The 17,382-nt window shown below is 35.3% G+C and overlaps 1 protein-coding gene across 1 annotated transcript; it reads left to right on the top strand.

Moving 5' to 3' along the window:
* Positions 1 to 13,731: 13,731 nt before the first annotated feature.
* LOC133287054 (leucine-rich repeat receptor-like kinase protein CLV1B) lies at positions 13,732 to 17,114 on the top strand. The gene is made up of 2 exons (XM_061484606.1): positions 13,732 to 16,404; positions 16,548 to 17,114. The coding sequence occupies exons 1-2, from the start codon at positions 13,824 to 13,826 to the stop codon at positions 16,904 to 16,906; spliced, it is 2,940 nt and encodes a 979-aa protein (XP_061340590.1). The 5' UTR covers positions 13,732 to 13,823; the 3' UTR covers positions 16,907 to 17,114.
* The last annotated feature ends 268 nt before the right edge of the window (positions 17,115 to 17,382 follow it).

Genomic DNA, 17,382 nt, shown 5'->3' with positions numbered 1-17,382 from the left:
ATTTAGAGTAACCAACATTCTTTCGGTTATAAATATTCATTAACTTAGTGATTCCAACAATTCTTTATTAATACAATACATACCATATATACTTCCCTTTTAAAATACAAGTCATAATATACCCTTAAACTAATTCTTTAAACCACTAACTTCTTATAAATATTTTTACCATACATAATGCTTAACAAATGCAATTATCTTTCATAAACATAGACAACCTTGTCATATGTTCATAGTCTACATAATTCTTAACAATCGAACATATAATCACTAAATTCATCATGAAGATGAAATATCAATAATCATACTCCAAACATACTTGTATCATATTCAATCACACTTGGCATTTGCTACTAATTATTCATTCCCATTAAACAAACATGTTATACCTTTTCACCATATATGGTCGAAGCTCATATAAACATATAAATTAACTTTTTTAATTTTCATGCTTAATTCCATAATCTTAATTCATACAAACATATCCCACAATTTTACTTACTTAACATATAAAGGAAATACCATACATACTTATCAACATTAAATAATATAATTCCAAGATCCATACTTATACCTTTTATAATTCGACTTATATCCCTTCTAATATCATGAATTTTCGTACATTTTCTTAATAATTTCTATTCACATCAACTTATAATACTTAACGAAAAATCATAAATAATCATAACAAAATTCTAAAACTTCACAAGTCCATATATAACATTCAAATAATTTCTTTTTAACTTACTCGTACTTATCATTCACGATTTACCTATAATTTATAATTTCATGTAGTCACATACTTAGTACCAATACAATAAAGGGTTTTATGATTGTTATGTTGTAGGAAAAGGGATTGTGTAATGTTATAGAGATTCGTTTTGCGTGCCATAATTTTTTATTTATTTTTTTGTTTTAAAAAGTGTGGGCCCCACAAAATGTTGTGAGGGTAAGAAAGTTTGTTGTGTTATGTTAAAGGATAAAACAAAAACCCTACAATAAAACACAACCAAAACTTTCGTATACCATCAAATTTCCATATATTTCTTTTTAGCCTTTTCATGTGTAGATTCTCTTAATTTTAGCCTACACCTTATCAAACTCTCAATCTCCAATAACCATAAAGAGACCTATTCAACGAACAACTTAAATTATAACTTGGAATTTAGTAACCAAGTTAAAGTTCACAACTTTATCTAATCTTTACATCACTCATTTAATTATTAAAACATAAGTATCCTTTACTATTTTGTACAACCACTTAATCAAATTAAAAGAATAGTGTTGTCTTCATTATAATCATTTCTTGAAAATTTCTTGAAAATTTCTCAACTAAGAATGTGATCACAAATTTTACTATCTTACAATATATTTTAATCATATAAACATATAAATCAACATGTATTATTTCACTTATCCTATAAGGATTTCACACTTTTCTTCCTAAATTTACCACTTACTTCAATTTAACAATATCAAATACTCACTTATCATTCAAAGTTTCTTTTTGACAATTTATCAAACACTTAGATTGCACCATTAATCATACAAAAATCTGCACTTTATTAGCATATATATATCCCCTTTATTTTTGTTTCCAACACACCAACTTACATAGACTTCAAACCACCAATTATCAATCATGATTCATAAACTCATCATCATTTTATAAGTACGTAACATCAAAACAGCCCCCTCCAAACAACCATATAAAACCACTTGAAATTTTTAATCTACACATCAAATGAGTATAATTTACTATGACTAACTTGCCAAGTTAACAAAGAACAACTCTTTAACTTCAAACTATGTAAAATATTTTTTTTTCTTCCTTATTTAAAAAGCAGAGCGCTGCTGTAAGAAGAATAAAGAAGACTTTTCTAGCTTCTTTACAAACAAACAATGGTAGAAATGAAATCCTTACCTAAAAGCCTACAAGTTTCATGAAGGTTATGTATTAAAATTATCATTAGAACCTTACCTTTGTTTTTGTTTGTGCCCTTACTTCTTTGTGTTATTCAAACTCTTGCCAAGAGCTTCATGTCTCGTTCCTTTTCTTTCAAAAGCATGGAGGAGTTTGCGTATTCAAAGCATGGGGTTTGATTTTCTCATGTCGCATAAGAATTGAATTCTTATGTTGTGACTCAACTAGTGGTGGGTTCCACATTTATTAAAAAAAGAAAAAGAAAAGAAAAATTTTACACGCAAATCGAAAGGTCACAACATGAGAATTGAATTCTCATGCAACATAAGAAAATGTTTTCCCTTAAAGCATACTTAACTTAGTTACCTTTTAACTTATGTTTTAACTACTTTTTTTCCTATTGGTTATTCATAAAGTAAGTTGCTTTTTCTTTTGACTACTTTAGTCCATTTTCTTTTGGCTTCCAGCGTACAACTAAGGTGAGAGTAAGTTCATTGAAAAGCTTTTTCACTTTGCTTTTATTTTCTACAACCGTACGTACAAGGATGGTTCTTTTATTCTAAAAGTTATGACATACTTTTAACTTTGCTTAAATCTCATCGGTTTCTTTTTTATTGGACTAAGTCAACTTTTCTCAATACATGTTTGTCTCCTAATATTATCACATCAGGGTATAAGAAGAATGTGTCCAACAAGTTATCAATTTTCTTATTAGTTCTTATTGACTCCTTTCTTTAAGACTTGGTCAAAGCATTGGATGATTTCTTTCTTTTCTTCCTAGTTACGTAGAAGACTAATCAAAGCAAGAACAATATGACAAAGACTCCTTTAACAACGCCTAACCACTTGGAATTTATAATCAACAAGCCTATATATTAATTTGGTTAAACTTGGTAACCAAGTATTTAATTTTTTACCAATATATTTTTATTAACTTAAAATCTATATATTCTTTAATTATACATATTAACCCAAGCATCAATTAATTAATTAAAAGATACTAGAGTCTACTAATTTTCCTAATACTAATTAATTATTCAACCTAGATCATATTTAGGCCTAATTATCAAATAAATCTAAACTTGCTTCATAATTATTCATATTCTTATTGGTATCTAATAATTATTTTTGAATCTTATTAACATATTTAACATAACCTAAAACATCTTATAAATTGTAATCTTAATTAAATAATTTTATCTCTCATGATTTAATTAAATAAGTATTTAATCTAATTAAACACCTAATTAATTTCTTTTTCGTATTTTACTAATGAGGGTTGTTATAGGTTCGGCCAAGCATAAATAAGAGAGAAAGAAAGAGCTGCGTGGAAAGGAAGAAATAGGGAGGAAGCCGACTTGGAGGACAAGACATAGGTGACTTAGGAGTTAAGTAATTCAATATTGACTTTTGTGAATTAAAATAAATTTAATTGGCTAATAATTTCCGTTAACTTGACTTATTTTTCTTAATTATTCTACTCATAATTCACTTAAATTAAAACCACTTATAACTCATATAATTAACTAAAGAATTTAATTACATCATCAAAATATAGTTTAGGCCAAGTTTTGCCAAATTGCAAAATGGTCCCTAAATTGTCACATATTTGTTCTTTGAACCACAAACTTTTCTAATAATACCATTTGGGTACTAATTGATTTGTTTGGCATGAATTGTATCCAAATACTTACTATCATGTTAATCACATGATTAACTCATCAAAACTTAACTCGGAAACTTACTTATCTTAGAACTTGCAAAATTTACTGATCAACATCATAATCATCTTATTCTTTAAGAACTTAATAATGATGGCCATTATATTGCTCATCTCGGTCTTCTTTGCCTAGGTGGAGAATTGCCATGTAAGACTCATGTTTGGGGGGGGGGGGGGGGTTGCGCATCCCGGTCTTCGTTGCCTAGATGGGGAATTGCCATCTAGGACTTATGTCGAGGGGTTGTGCATCCATGTCTTCATTGGTATTAGGGGTGGAGACTTGCCCAGTCTTCGAGGGTACTTTTTCCCCAATATTAAGTGTTACTAGGTGGTGGAGACATGCCCAGTCTTCGAGGTACTTTTCTCGCCTGGTATTTTCATTTACTTTTCTCGACCGATCTTCTTTGGTTTTTGCTGGGGGTGGTGACTTGCTCAGGCTTCCATTGTTACCAAGCGTGTATATCGACTTGGTCTTGATAGTTACCGAGGGTGGATACCTTCTCGGTCTTTATTGCATACTGGGGAGTAAAGACCTATCCGGCCTTCTCTGTCAGTATACAATGGCAACAGTGCAGGAAAAAAAAAGGTATTCTATGTGATTAAGCTCCGTGGCTCATCATAGGGTGTCCTCTAAAAAATTCTAGATATGGACATGTGATATTAGACCCAATAGACTAGGCCTAAAAGGGCTTGCCAGAACCGTCACCTTCTCCACGAGCCTCATGTACAAGTTCAAAATTCAAATATTCTACTTCCCCATAATAATAATAATAAGAGTAAAGACCCAAATTGGTCCCTGACAAAAAATGCGGTGGCCAATTTAGTCCCTAAGAAAAATAAACTCAAAAAATAGTCCCCAACAATGTCAAGCAGAACCCACGTTAGTCCTTCTGTCAACTCAAAATTGACGGTGTGAGTGACGGTGCTTATGTGTCACGTTAAGTGACATGCGGTTGCCCACGTGGAGATGAAGGACGACGTCGTTTTGTTCCAAACTCAGCCACCTGGACAACCCTCTTTTGTAAAACCCAATTTTGCCCCTCACCTAATCGTTGGACACTTTATCTTTTCCCCCTCTTCTAACATCGACACTTCATTGTTGAGAAGGAAGGAAGAAGACCGTCGAGTAAACCCTGGTGCTTGCGTTTAGAATATTGCCAACTTTTTCTAGAATCGAAGGGAACCAGTGGAAGAAAGAAGGGCCAAATTTGGGAACTTTGTGAGGCTGAGCATTCCGTTGAAAAGGTATGAGTATTTAAATGTTGAAACCTTTTTATATTGTTGTTTGTCATCCTTTGTTTAATGCTTGTGGTCCCTATGTTGTTCCCCTTTGTTTAATGCACGAAGTGGAACATTGTGGTTCATGTTTCCATATACGGTTTTGTTTTAAAACAAAGTAACAACCGAGTGGTGTGGTCCCTGTCATGGTTGACCCATTTAAAAACCCTATGTTACTCGTTGGAATACATGTCACCATCCATAAAAAATATTGTTTTTTTTTGCTAACTATTTTTTAACACTTTCAAAGTTTGTGGCTTCATGGTTTAATGATATGATTGGTTTTTTGTTTTTGACAGATGTCCGAATACATAGTGATTGTTTATCATCACGGTGGTATGTTTGTCAGAGATGAAGATGAAGTTATGAACTATTTATATGGAAGGGTGGACTCATTGCCAGAGATGGACATTGACAGTTGAAGTTGATGTTGAAGTTGGCCAGTCAAGGACAGTTGAAGAGATCCTCATGAGCATGAGTCATGGCTGCCCTCCACCAGAGACAAGCAGCCAGCATGCACCAAATGCAGCTGAACCAAGAGGCAGCAGCCCACCACCATGCAATCCTGCTGAGACAGTGACCAGTGAGACAGCAGCTGCAGCTAGCAGTGGCACCAGAGCAAGATTCATGAGCTTCATGACTACACCAGGATTCAGGCCACCTAGGCCAGCCCCACATAACTGAATTGGAATTGCAATCACTGACATTAGGCCAATTCGAATGTCTCAGTTGGCATTTTTTTGTTATTAGGCCAGTAGCTTGGAATTGTAATTAGGCCAGTTTTTTGGTTTACTTTGGTTTTTGCCCTGCTTAGATTATTCACCTATGGCTTTTTTTGGTATGCCTCTGGTTATGGCCATATTAAGTATGAACACTTTGTTTTTTGGGAAGACAGAGTGTTCCTACTTAATGGTTTATTATGTCAGTGCCAATTGTAAGTACACAGTCATGATATCAATGGAATATGTTTTTTGGATTACTAAATCTCTTATGTCATTACTAGTTTTCATTGCTGTCATTGATGTGAAATGAATGGAAGATTATGTCAGTTTGGTTTACTATCTATATTCACTGTCATGATTGTTTTCTATACTGTCAGGCAATACTAATTTTTGTTTCTGTCATTCCCATCTCTTTGGCAAATTGCTTGTCGTGTTTATATTTTGTATGTTGTGTCATTTTGGGGTCATGTGTAGACATACCTGAATTTTGGGGTCATTACCAAATTGCTTGGCAAATTGGTCCTATTTATACCTTATAAGTCCCCCACAACTGTTATCGAGGACTATTTTAGTCCCTGTTATTATTTATACTTGCACAAATAGGTCCTTAACAAATTCATCGGGGCCCAAATTAGTCCCTGCATGACATGACAGTAAACACCAAAGGGGCACCAAAAGCTGTTACCACAGAAGCTCAATCCTTGTTGTTACTGGCATTCCCTCAATCCACAGAAGCTCATACAGTCTTTTGACCTTTTAATTGGCATTTCAAGATAACTTAATACTTAACAGGTTGTGCTTTATGAACGTTCAAGGACATTAACCATTTTAAAAGTGTACATTTCAATTAGGGTTTCTAGGTAAGCAAATACATATTGGAATGTGCTTATCTACATTCCATTACAGATAAGCAAATACAGATTACAGAGAACTTCATACTCTATATTAACCACTTTAAAGAGACTCATACATGCTTCTCTGTAAGTTAAGACTTTTAAGCAAATACAGACTTTTTAATCTGTAACGTACATACTGCAGATAAGCAAATACAGATTAAAAATGAACATTTCACTCCACCCTACTAAAAATGAACATTGCCATGTCTTCAATTAGGGTTTCTAGGTGTCTTGGAGCAGCTCTCCTTCTTCCACTTCTGGACCTAAACGAACTACCTCAGCTCCCCCTTCCAGAAGACATAATCATGGCATAAACCTAAAGATCAACCCTAAATCGAACAGTATACACCCACTTTCCCTAAACCGAACATTAATTTTCCCCAAAATCATGTGTTCAACCTTCTATTCGATGCCATGCTTTCTGGTTTTAGTTGAACCCTAACAAACAAACGACGATGTTTCTTCGATGAAAGAGAACTTTGTGTCCAACGTGGCTGAGCTTCAACAAACGACGTCGTCCAAGCACTCCACGTGGGCAATCGCATGTCACTTAACGTGACACATCAGCACCGTCACTCACTCCGTCAATTTTCATTTGACAGAAGGACTAACGTGGGTTCTGTTTGACATTGTTGGGGACTATTTTTTGAGTTTATTTTTCTTAGGGACTAAATTGGCCACCGCATTTTTTGCCAAGGACCAATTTGGGTCTTTACTCTAATAATAATAACAAAAAAAAAACAAAAAAACTCATGGGTCACGAATGTGTGTGTGATACGAAATTAAATGAATCCCATTGTTTAACCTCGGCCTGTAGCTTTGTTTTTATTTTTTCAGACATGCAAGCCTGTTTTGTGGAGGTATTAGCATAGGTTTTGGGCCTCTTGCCTTATCTTGTATCGCTTCAGGCCCAAAAGAAACTACATTATCAAAGCTATAGTTGAGCCCACAGTTAACCCAAAAAAACAGAAAAGGTACAGCTATATATGAAAGCTTTGCACTATTAGGCAGAGAGGACTCTAATCAATCTAGTGATATACTGATATGACTGATATCAAATCATAACTAGTTCCTAATTACGAAACAAAATTCAATAAATATCACCATTTTTAAGTTATACAAGATGCAAGTTAATCGGTTCAAGAAATTTGGATAAGGTCATGTAACTTTTAAGTGTACATGTTCAAGTTTTTCTTGTGTAGTAATCCATTTTGGTGATTACGCAAAGGCTAGACGCGACGAGTTTCTTTAGGTGAATACATTTGAGATAATACTTTTGAGAGAGTACTTGATTGTTTTCATGATTTTAAGCAAGTTATTTATTGATGCTTAATTGGGGGTGTTAGAATAACTTATTTTTGCTACCATTTTATGGAAAAATTATGATTAAAATAAAAAATTTATCAATTATTTTATGTGTAGCGACTTTAAGTATAATAATTTACTTATACTGTGTGGGGCGTGATATATATATATATATATATATATATATATATATATATATATATATATATATATATGAGATAGGATCTTTTGACACCAATGTCAAATTTTAAAATTTGACACCAAATCCTAACCATTGATTTCTGCCAATCAACGGTTATCATGTATTGAGAATAATAATTAATTAATAAGTTTGATTCCCAATAAATGATAACTGTTGATTGGCGAAAATTTAGGATTTGATGTCAAATTTCAAAGTTTGACACCGGTATCAAAGGATCCTGCCCCTATATATATATTGGAAAATTAACTAAATTTTAATAAAGATTATTTTCAATTCTTTAAATAGTTTAAAAGTTTAAGTTAGTATTTTCAAACTTTTTAGAATTTAAGGATATGTTTGGATAATTTTTAAAAAAAAGTATAGTATGTATTTTTTTTTTAGAATTGACCCTTTTTCCTATATTCTTATTATAAAAAATATTGAATCTATTTTTTTAAAAAAAAAAATTATCTAATCATCATAAAAATTGTGAATATGTCCGTTTCTAATTAATAATACTTGTTTTATTTAAAAAGAACGATTAGACAATAAAATTGGTGTACTGAATACTAATTTTATGTGAGACAAAACTTGAGAGTTAAATGTCCAATTAATAATCTTTAGATAACACGCGTTCTCATAACATTAACTCAATTAAAATAAAACCTAAGTCAAATAACTGTCATTCTTGATCATCTTAATAACACGCGTTCTCCTTAATAATTTTAAAAAATAAATCATAAAATAGTCTCATTTAATATGTTGACATGGACACATGGTGAAAACACCTTTAAAGTGTGGATCATGGTCATTCCGGTAGTTGACCACTAATATGAGTACTCAGTAATTAGACTAATTAACAAGCATACATGATTATTATTATTGTCAAAATTTAAAATCCATTTGCAAGTTGCTTGCATTACCTGCTTCCTTGCGGGTGATATAACAAATGTTGCGTCATCCTAAGCAAAAGTTTATGAAAAAGGTAGAACGTACGTGCTTCACGCTCAGGCCCCAATAAAAAAATGAAAAGTAAATATTTAACTTGATCCTCTAATATTAGCGTATCGTTGTGTTAGAAATTTTTTGAAGTTTTTGTCAATTCATTGAAAATTACTTTGTCACCATATTAATTCTTTGAATTTCCCCCCATAAAATTAGTCCTTCAAAGATAAAAAATAGTTATAAAATTCATCATTTATGTCACTATTTTATTCTTTTCACGAGAATAAATATATATGATGACCTTGTAGATCTTTGAGATACTGATTTAGTGATTAAAATATTTAAAAGACTAATTCTGTGATATGCCAATCTTTGAGAAATTAATTTAATAAAAACTAATATAGTGGTTAGTTAGTACACCACCATTTTATCAATTATTGTGTATTTAATTACACTTGCCACATTCAAAGAATTTTCCGTCTAAACACACTTCAACACAGAAAGAGATGAATATGAGAATGTGAGAATATTGACTATTTAATTTCACATGGATGGTTGAGATTCATGTTTCACCTCTTATATATATACTCTCGTGACTTTTTGACCACTGTAGCTCTTTATTAATAATTATTTACCAAATTGCTCTCGATTAGAAATTATTTCAAAAAATTAACCTTTCAAAAAAACATAACATCAATCTGTCCCTGTTTGACCGTTGACCACGAAACCTACCCGGGTACCCCACTCCATACCCGGGTATTTTTTTTTTTAAAAATCAACCCTACCCGAGTATGGAGGTGGATACTAAGGTATTTTTCTTAAATCTGGAAAAATCTTGAATTATTTACCCGGGTAGGTACGGGGGTACCCGGGTAGATATCAGCCAGACATCTTGTGGGGTGTGCTATGTATGCCACTATTGTCATATTCTGCAAAATAAGCTTTTTTTCCTTTGGAGTTTTGAAGCTTCCTATAGTTTCCTACATAGATAGACCCTCCTTTCAGATATTGTTAAAGATTTCATTTTTAGTTTATGGGTTCTAGCTTGTGCCAGTTTTGGAAATCTGGGTATGCTGCATTTTGGCCTTGCCTTCAGCTTCTACAGTGGATTAGGCCAGTAACAAATCTGGGTCATGAAATGCTGGATGCTCCTTGATTTCTCTTCTGCTGCAAAAAAAGGTTTTGTTTCTGTGAGTTGGGTTTCTTTTTCCCATTGTGAATTTGCTTTTCCTTTTAGTTGGCAGATGCGGGGATGATGGCGGAGGAGGGGACTTAGTTGGCGGCAGTGTAGGTGATGGCGGAGGAGAGAGGGATGGGGAAGGAGGAGGGGTTACAGGCACTGCCTGTGGAGGAGGAGGAGGAGGAGCTGTAGATATCGGCAGTGTAGATATTGTCACAATCTACCAGGTACCCCCATATCTATCCGGGTAAATAATTCAAGATTTTTCCAGATTTAAGAATAATACCCGGGTATCCAACCTCCATATCCGGATAGGGTTGATTTTTAAAAAAATACCCGAGTATGGAGTGAGGTACCCGAGTAGGTTTCGTGGTCAACGGTCAAACAGGGGTAGATTAGTATTATGTTTTTCGAAATAGTTTCTAATCGAGGGTAATTTGGTAAATAATTATTAATAAAGGGCTACCGTGGTCAAAAAGCCATACACTCATACAACTCTCATTTGAAACATTATTTCCAAAAAAAAAAAAAAAAACATTATAAAAGCACTTAACTTTCAATGGGATATATCCGGTTTTTATAGGATATTTAATTAATTATATGTGAGGGAAAAAAAAATTATATATATACAGATATATGTGCAATTAACATTTTGGAGCTATTATAAATATCATGTGATTTTTTTTTAGAAGCTTAAAATTTACATAACTTGTGTGGATTATATCTATAACTAGCTAGATTCTCTCAATGTGTTGGTTGTCAACTTGCTATCAGCTTAATCAGATTATAATTAAGTACCCATCTATGGAAACATAGAAGTTTGGCTTGGAGAATTAAAACTGTCTGCCATGTAAAAGACGAAAAAAATAAAAGGGCCAATGATAGAAGATTTATATGGGCACTTCACGGACACTAACTCGTTGTCACCATCATTACAGGGGTTGACTAATGACAATATTTAACTGAGAAACATGTATCACACATCCATTTAGCAATGGATCCCAATTCCCAAAACTATGAAAGAAATGTTGAACGAATAGCATTAATCTATTCTAGAAGCATTTCTCTATGAGAATCTTGACCTCTTAATACTTTTTTAAACTTTTAAATTTAAAAAAAACAAACAAACAAACAAACACCGTACAAAAGAAATAAAAGAAAAATCGTGTCTTTAGCTTTCTTTTAGCAATGTTCGTACATGTGGGAAGATTCTTAAATACACTCAATTTAATTAATTCTAACACATTCCCTTTATATTATTACATTGCTGATTATCAGTTGCATGGATTAATTATGTGAATCGGTATACTAATAATTTTCTACAATCGATCTATATATTGATAATTGTTTTGGTTGTTCTTTTGTTTTTGTCAGCTTCACTATTGAGATTGTTAGAGTACGACTAGGATTTTGACAGAGTGACAGTGTAAAAGTGAAAAGAACATACGAATAATTCTCTATTTAAAGTAAGTAAATGACAATTGAAATTCTCGTGTTGTAATTAAGGTGAAATCTTCGTCTGAGATATTAGAGGCCAGACATTTGGCCTAAATATTTAAGGTGAGGCCTTATATAACGAGTATAGGAAATCACTTATTTCCTATAGATACATGTCAACATAATATCGTTATGGTACATTTTCTTTGTTTACTGTGAAAATTGTTAAGACAAATCCTGAATTAATATTCAGAATATCTTATATAAATATTCTTTTGCAATAGACCATTCCTGCACTTGGACTAGTGGCGACGGCGACACACAGGAAGAGAATATAACATCTTCTAAAAATGCCAAAATGGTAATTTACATTTAAGTTAGAAATGTTTGGGACAGAACCAATTACGAGCGCGCGTAATACGAACCTTATTACCCTTTAATCACATATAGAATACGATTCCGCAATATCTAGTGGATGATTGTTGAAAGAATTAAAAGCAGAGAATTGATGCTTTGCCTTTTCATGCGCAACATCTTTTCGATTCTGAACCATCCCAGTAACATACCAAAGCACGGTAGGAAAGCTTCCACGTAAAAAAACAACTTTTTTTTTTTAATAGTTTGATGAAACACGAAAAACAACTTTTGTTTCATTCCAAAGTGAGGAGGCTTGTGCAAAGCTAAAACCTCTTTTAATGGTTACAAAGAGATTGCATCTTTGTCTTCACAAAAGCCAAGTCCACGTAGGAGTGGACTTAACAAGAAGTGGCAAGGATATTACATTATGCGATTATGCGGCATCACCTGTTAACCAATTAGATGCGTTTATCCTAATTTTTATTTAATAGAGTGCATGTATATATGACAATCAGTCTACCCAAATTTTTAAACGAGCATTTTTTTTTTTTTTATATAATGGGAACATTTTAATCTATAAATTCAAGAACTATTACAATCTCTTATCAATAGACCAATATTTGTGACTTAAGCATTTTTTAAGAAGTCACAGTTTACTAACATTCCATTCAATATTAAAGATCTAGTTATATATATTAAAATTTCAGGAATTATATCTAAAGAATAATGTATAGATATTAATTATTGAATAAAATATTTGTGTGTAAGAAGGGTTTGTTTTCTCATGCAACATGAGAAAAACAAACATATATATATATATATATATATATATATATATATATATATATGTTAAGAATGGTACGGGGAGCCCAAAACCCTTTGCAAAGGATACAAATGGGCCAAATGACAAACCATAATAAGTGGGCTGACACCACATCTCAACTCAAAACCTTAAGGCTGTAGGTTTATGGGTCTTTCACACTTATATGGTCATCACTTGATCTATGTCTAGTCTATGTGGTACTTCTTTACAACTCATACTTGATTATTTCCAACATCTTCTCCTCAAATATAAGACCCAACATCATGCTCCCCCTTAAGGGCACCTTCTGCGGAAGTCTTTTTTCTTTGAACTATTGGAGTCACACTAGCCTTCTGCGGAGGCCTTGAAACATCACCATCTCTAAATACCCGGCCCAGCCAAACCTTTGGCACTGATACCACTGTTAAGAATGGTACGGGGGAGCCCAAAACCCTTTGCAAAGGGTACATCCACAAATGGGCCAAATGACAAACCATAATAAGTGGACCGACATCACATCTCAACCCAAAACCTTAAGGCTGTAGGTTTATGGGTCTTTCACACTTATATGGTCTTCACTTGATTTATGTCTAGTCTACATGGTACTTCTTTACAACTCATACTTGATTATTTCCAATAATATATATATATATATATATATATATATATATATATATATATGGGTTTTATTATTCTCCTTCAACATAAGATAGGTATCTTATGTTGTAGAGATAAAATGGGTGGGTCCCACCATTACAAGAAAAAAGAAAAAAAAGAAAAAAGTGAGGTGCGGAAATCGAAGTGAGAGAGTAGGAGAGAAGTAATCTTATGCAAAAGGAGAGTAATATTTCCCTATATATATATATATATATATATATATATATATATTGCCATCCACGTTTTTGTTCATTAATGCATAGGAATATTAGTATTATACATATATGAGTATAACGACGTATATAAATAATAGACTAGTGCATGTAGTGTTGTGTGGTACCCAAATAAGGACGCCAAGTGCATACACAGCCGTAGTTATATGAGACGAAGCAACAGAGCGAGAGTGAACAAACATAGACATGAGAAGCGGTGTGTGTTATATGCTGTTGTGTGTTTCCTTGATTTGGTTCGGCGTAACGGTGTGCTCTTCATTAAGTGATATGGATGCGCTGCTGAAGCTGAAGGAATCCATGAAGGGAAAGAGAGCCAAAAACGATGCGCTTCAAGACTGGAAGTTTTCTACGTCAGTTTCGGCGCACTGTTCATTTTCAGGTGTAACATGCGACCAAAACCTGCGAGTGATTGCTCTCAATGTGTCCTTTGTTCCACTCTTCGGGTATGTTCCTCCTGAGATCGGATTCTTGGACAAGCTGGAGAATCTCACCATCGCTCAGGACAAACTCACCGGCCAGCTTCCGAAGGAGCTCGCCAATCTCACTTCTCTCAAGTTCCTCAACATTTCCCACAACGGCTTCTCCGGCCAATTCCCTGGCAAAATCACTCTCTCCATGACCAAACTGGAGTTCCTCGATGCTTACGACAACAACTTCACGGGACCACTTCCCGAGGAAATCGTCAAACTGGAGAAACTCAAGTACCTCATGCTCTCCGGTAACTATTTTTCCGGCAATATACCGGAGAGTTATTCGGAGTTTCAAAGCTTGGAGTATTTGAGCTTAAGCACCAACAGTCTAAGTGGCAAGATTCCAAAAAGCTTGAGTCGGCTGAAGACGCTGAAGAAACTATATCTCGGGTACAACAATGCTTACGAAGGTGGAATCCCAGCAGAACTTGGTTCCATGAAATCTCTTCAACTTCTTGACTTGTCTAGTTGTAACCTGAGCGGCGAGATTCCACCGAGCCTGAGCAACTTGACAAACCTGAACACCTTGTTCTTGCAAATAAACAATCTCACCGGAACCATTCCGCCGGAGCTCTCTTCCATGATGAGCCTCATGTCACTGGACCTCTCCATCAACGACCTCACCGGTGAGATTCCGGAGAGTTTCTCTCAGCTCAGAAACCTTACTCTCATCAACTTCTTCCAGAATAAGCTCCGTGGCTCCCTCCCCAACTTCATCGCCGAGCTTCCCAATCTGGAAACGATTCAGGTTTGGGAGAACAATTTCTCCTTCGTTCTGCCACAGAAACTAGGCCAAAACGGAAAGCTCAAGTTCTTCGACGTCACCAGGAACCACCTCACAGGATTGATTCCTCGTGATTTGTGCAAAGGAGGGAGGTTGCAAACGTTTATGCTCACCGATAACTTCTTCTACGGTCCAATCCCCGAGGAAATTGGCGATTGCAAGTCTCTTGTCAAGATTCGACTCGCCAATAACTTCTTGGACGGGCCGGTTCCTCCGGGGATTTTAAAACTACCTTCCGTTACACTAATCGAGCTCGGCAATAACCGTTTCAACGGCCAACTACCTTCCGAGATTTCAGGCGATAATCTCGGGATCCTCACTCTTTCCAACAATTTACTCACGGGGAGTATTCCGCCTGCGTTGAAAAACCTCAGAAAATTACAGACTCTGTCCCTCGACGCTAACCAGTTCGTTGGCGAAATCCCAGGGGAGATTTTTGAACTACCAACGTTGACGAAGATCAACATAAGCGGCAACAATCTCACCGGTAAAATCCCAACGTCGATGATCCACTGCGTTTCACTAACGGCCGTTGATCTGAGCCGGAATGTGCTGTCCGACGAGGTTCCGAAGGGGATAAAGAACCTCATGGACTTGAGCATCTTGAATCTATCAAGGAACCATATATCAGGGCCAATCCCTGATGAGATTCGATTCATGACGAGCCTCACCACGCTTGATATCTCCAACAACAATTTCATTGGAAGGGTCCCCATCGGGGGACAGTTCTTAGTCTTCAACGACAAGTCATTTTCGGGGAACCCCAACCTCTGTTCCCCCCACCAGGCCTCTTGCCCATACGACGTCGAGTTGAGGAAACAACATACCAAATCAATCACGAGGGTGATCATCATTGTGATTGCACTAGCCACCGCCACGCTCCTGGTTCTGGTCACGGTGTACATGACGAGGAAGAGAAAGCTCCACAGAGCAATGGCGTGGAAGCTCACGGCGTTCCAGAGACTCGACTTCAAAGCAGAAGACGTGGAGAAGTGCCTGAAGGAGGAGAACATAATAGGAAAAGGAGGAGCGGGGATCGTGTACAGAGGGTCCATGCCAAACGGAACGGACATAGCCATAAAGCGTTTGGTTGGTGCAGGAAGTGGACGAAACGATTATGGATTCAAAGCGGAGATAGAGACACTTGGGAAGATAAGGCACCGGAATATCATGAGGCTTCTTGGTTACGTTTCGAAAAAGGACTCAAACTTGTTGCTGTATGAATACATGCCAAATGGGAGCTTAGGAGAGTGGCTGCATGGTCCAAAAGGTGGACACTTGAGGTGGGAAATGAGGTACAAGATTGCGGTTGAAGCAGCTAAGGGACTCTGCTACTTGCACCATGATTGTTCTCCTCTTATCATTCACAGGGACGTCAAATCCAATAATATATTGCTCGATGGAAACTTTGAGGCCCATGTAGCTGATTTTGGACTTGCAAAGTTCTTGCACGACCCAGGTGCCTCCCAATCCATGTCTGCTATCGCTGGTTCCTATGGTTACATTGCTCCAGGTATAATAATTAACTAGACTCTTTAAAAAAATTAATTTGATTATTAATTAGTCACATTTACTTAATTTGGATATGGCAATTAGGTTATGCCTTAGAAATTGGACTTGTTTTCTAATTGATGGACTTATTGAATGGTTGAGCAGAGTATGCTTACACACTGAAAGTGGATGAGAAAAGCGATGTGTATAGCTTTGGCGTTGTGCTGTTGGAGCTGATAGTAGGAAGAAAGCCGGTGGGTGAGTTTGGAGATGGTGTGGACATCGTTGGATGGGTGAATAATACGAAATTAGAACTGTCTCAGCCGTCCGATACAGCATTAGTGTTGGCAGTGGTGGACCAAAGACTCAATGGATATCCATTGACAAGTGTCATCCACATGTTCAACGTAGCTATGATGTGTGTTAAAGAAATGGGGCCCGCCAGGCCTAACATGAGGGATGTCGTCCATATGCTCACTAACCCTCCTCAGTCTACTACTGTTCATAATCTAATTAATCTCTAGGTAGCCTAAGTTATTTGCTGATTAGAGGTTCGCTTCTTTGAAAATAAATCAACACAGAAGTAAAACTGTGCAAATAACTTTCGTCTATAGTTTGTGAATTGTGAGAAGTGAAACAACAAGTCAAATGCATGCGTTGTACTATCAAATGTAAAATAGGTTTGAATTTTGTAATTTAAAGGCTTTTACTCAATTGATTGTGTTTCAAAAAGTTTCGTCGAAAATAATTAATCTATGATTAATTGTACATCTTCAATATGTGATACATAACCTAATTTTTGTCGCGGTTGAAGTTGAATATACATATTTATTGCGCGGCTTTACCAGACGGAAAAAGATCTACAATAAAATATAAATTTCTCATTTTCCAAAGTTCAGAGATTACGGAGCACTATCTTTATGGAATATAAGAATTTTGTGCTAATACTTGATTCCCATTTTAAAGATGTTTCCACCATTATGACCTTCGTGTGCGAGAG

Source organism: Gastrolobium bilobum, unplaced genomic scaffold, assembly GCF_033153095.1.
Source record: "Gastrolobium bilobum isolate Gb01-03AN ecotype WA unplaced genomic scaffold, APGP_CSIRO_Gbil_v1 utg1487, whole genome shotgun sequence".
Classification (NCBI taxonomy): domain Eukaryota; kingdom Viridiplantae; phylum Streptophyta; class Magnoliopsida; order Fabales; family Fabaceae; genus Gastrolobium; species Gastrolobium bilobum.
The sequence above is the reverse complement of the archived record's forward strand: the minus strand, read 5'-3'. Positions and strand labels throughout refer to the sequence as shown.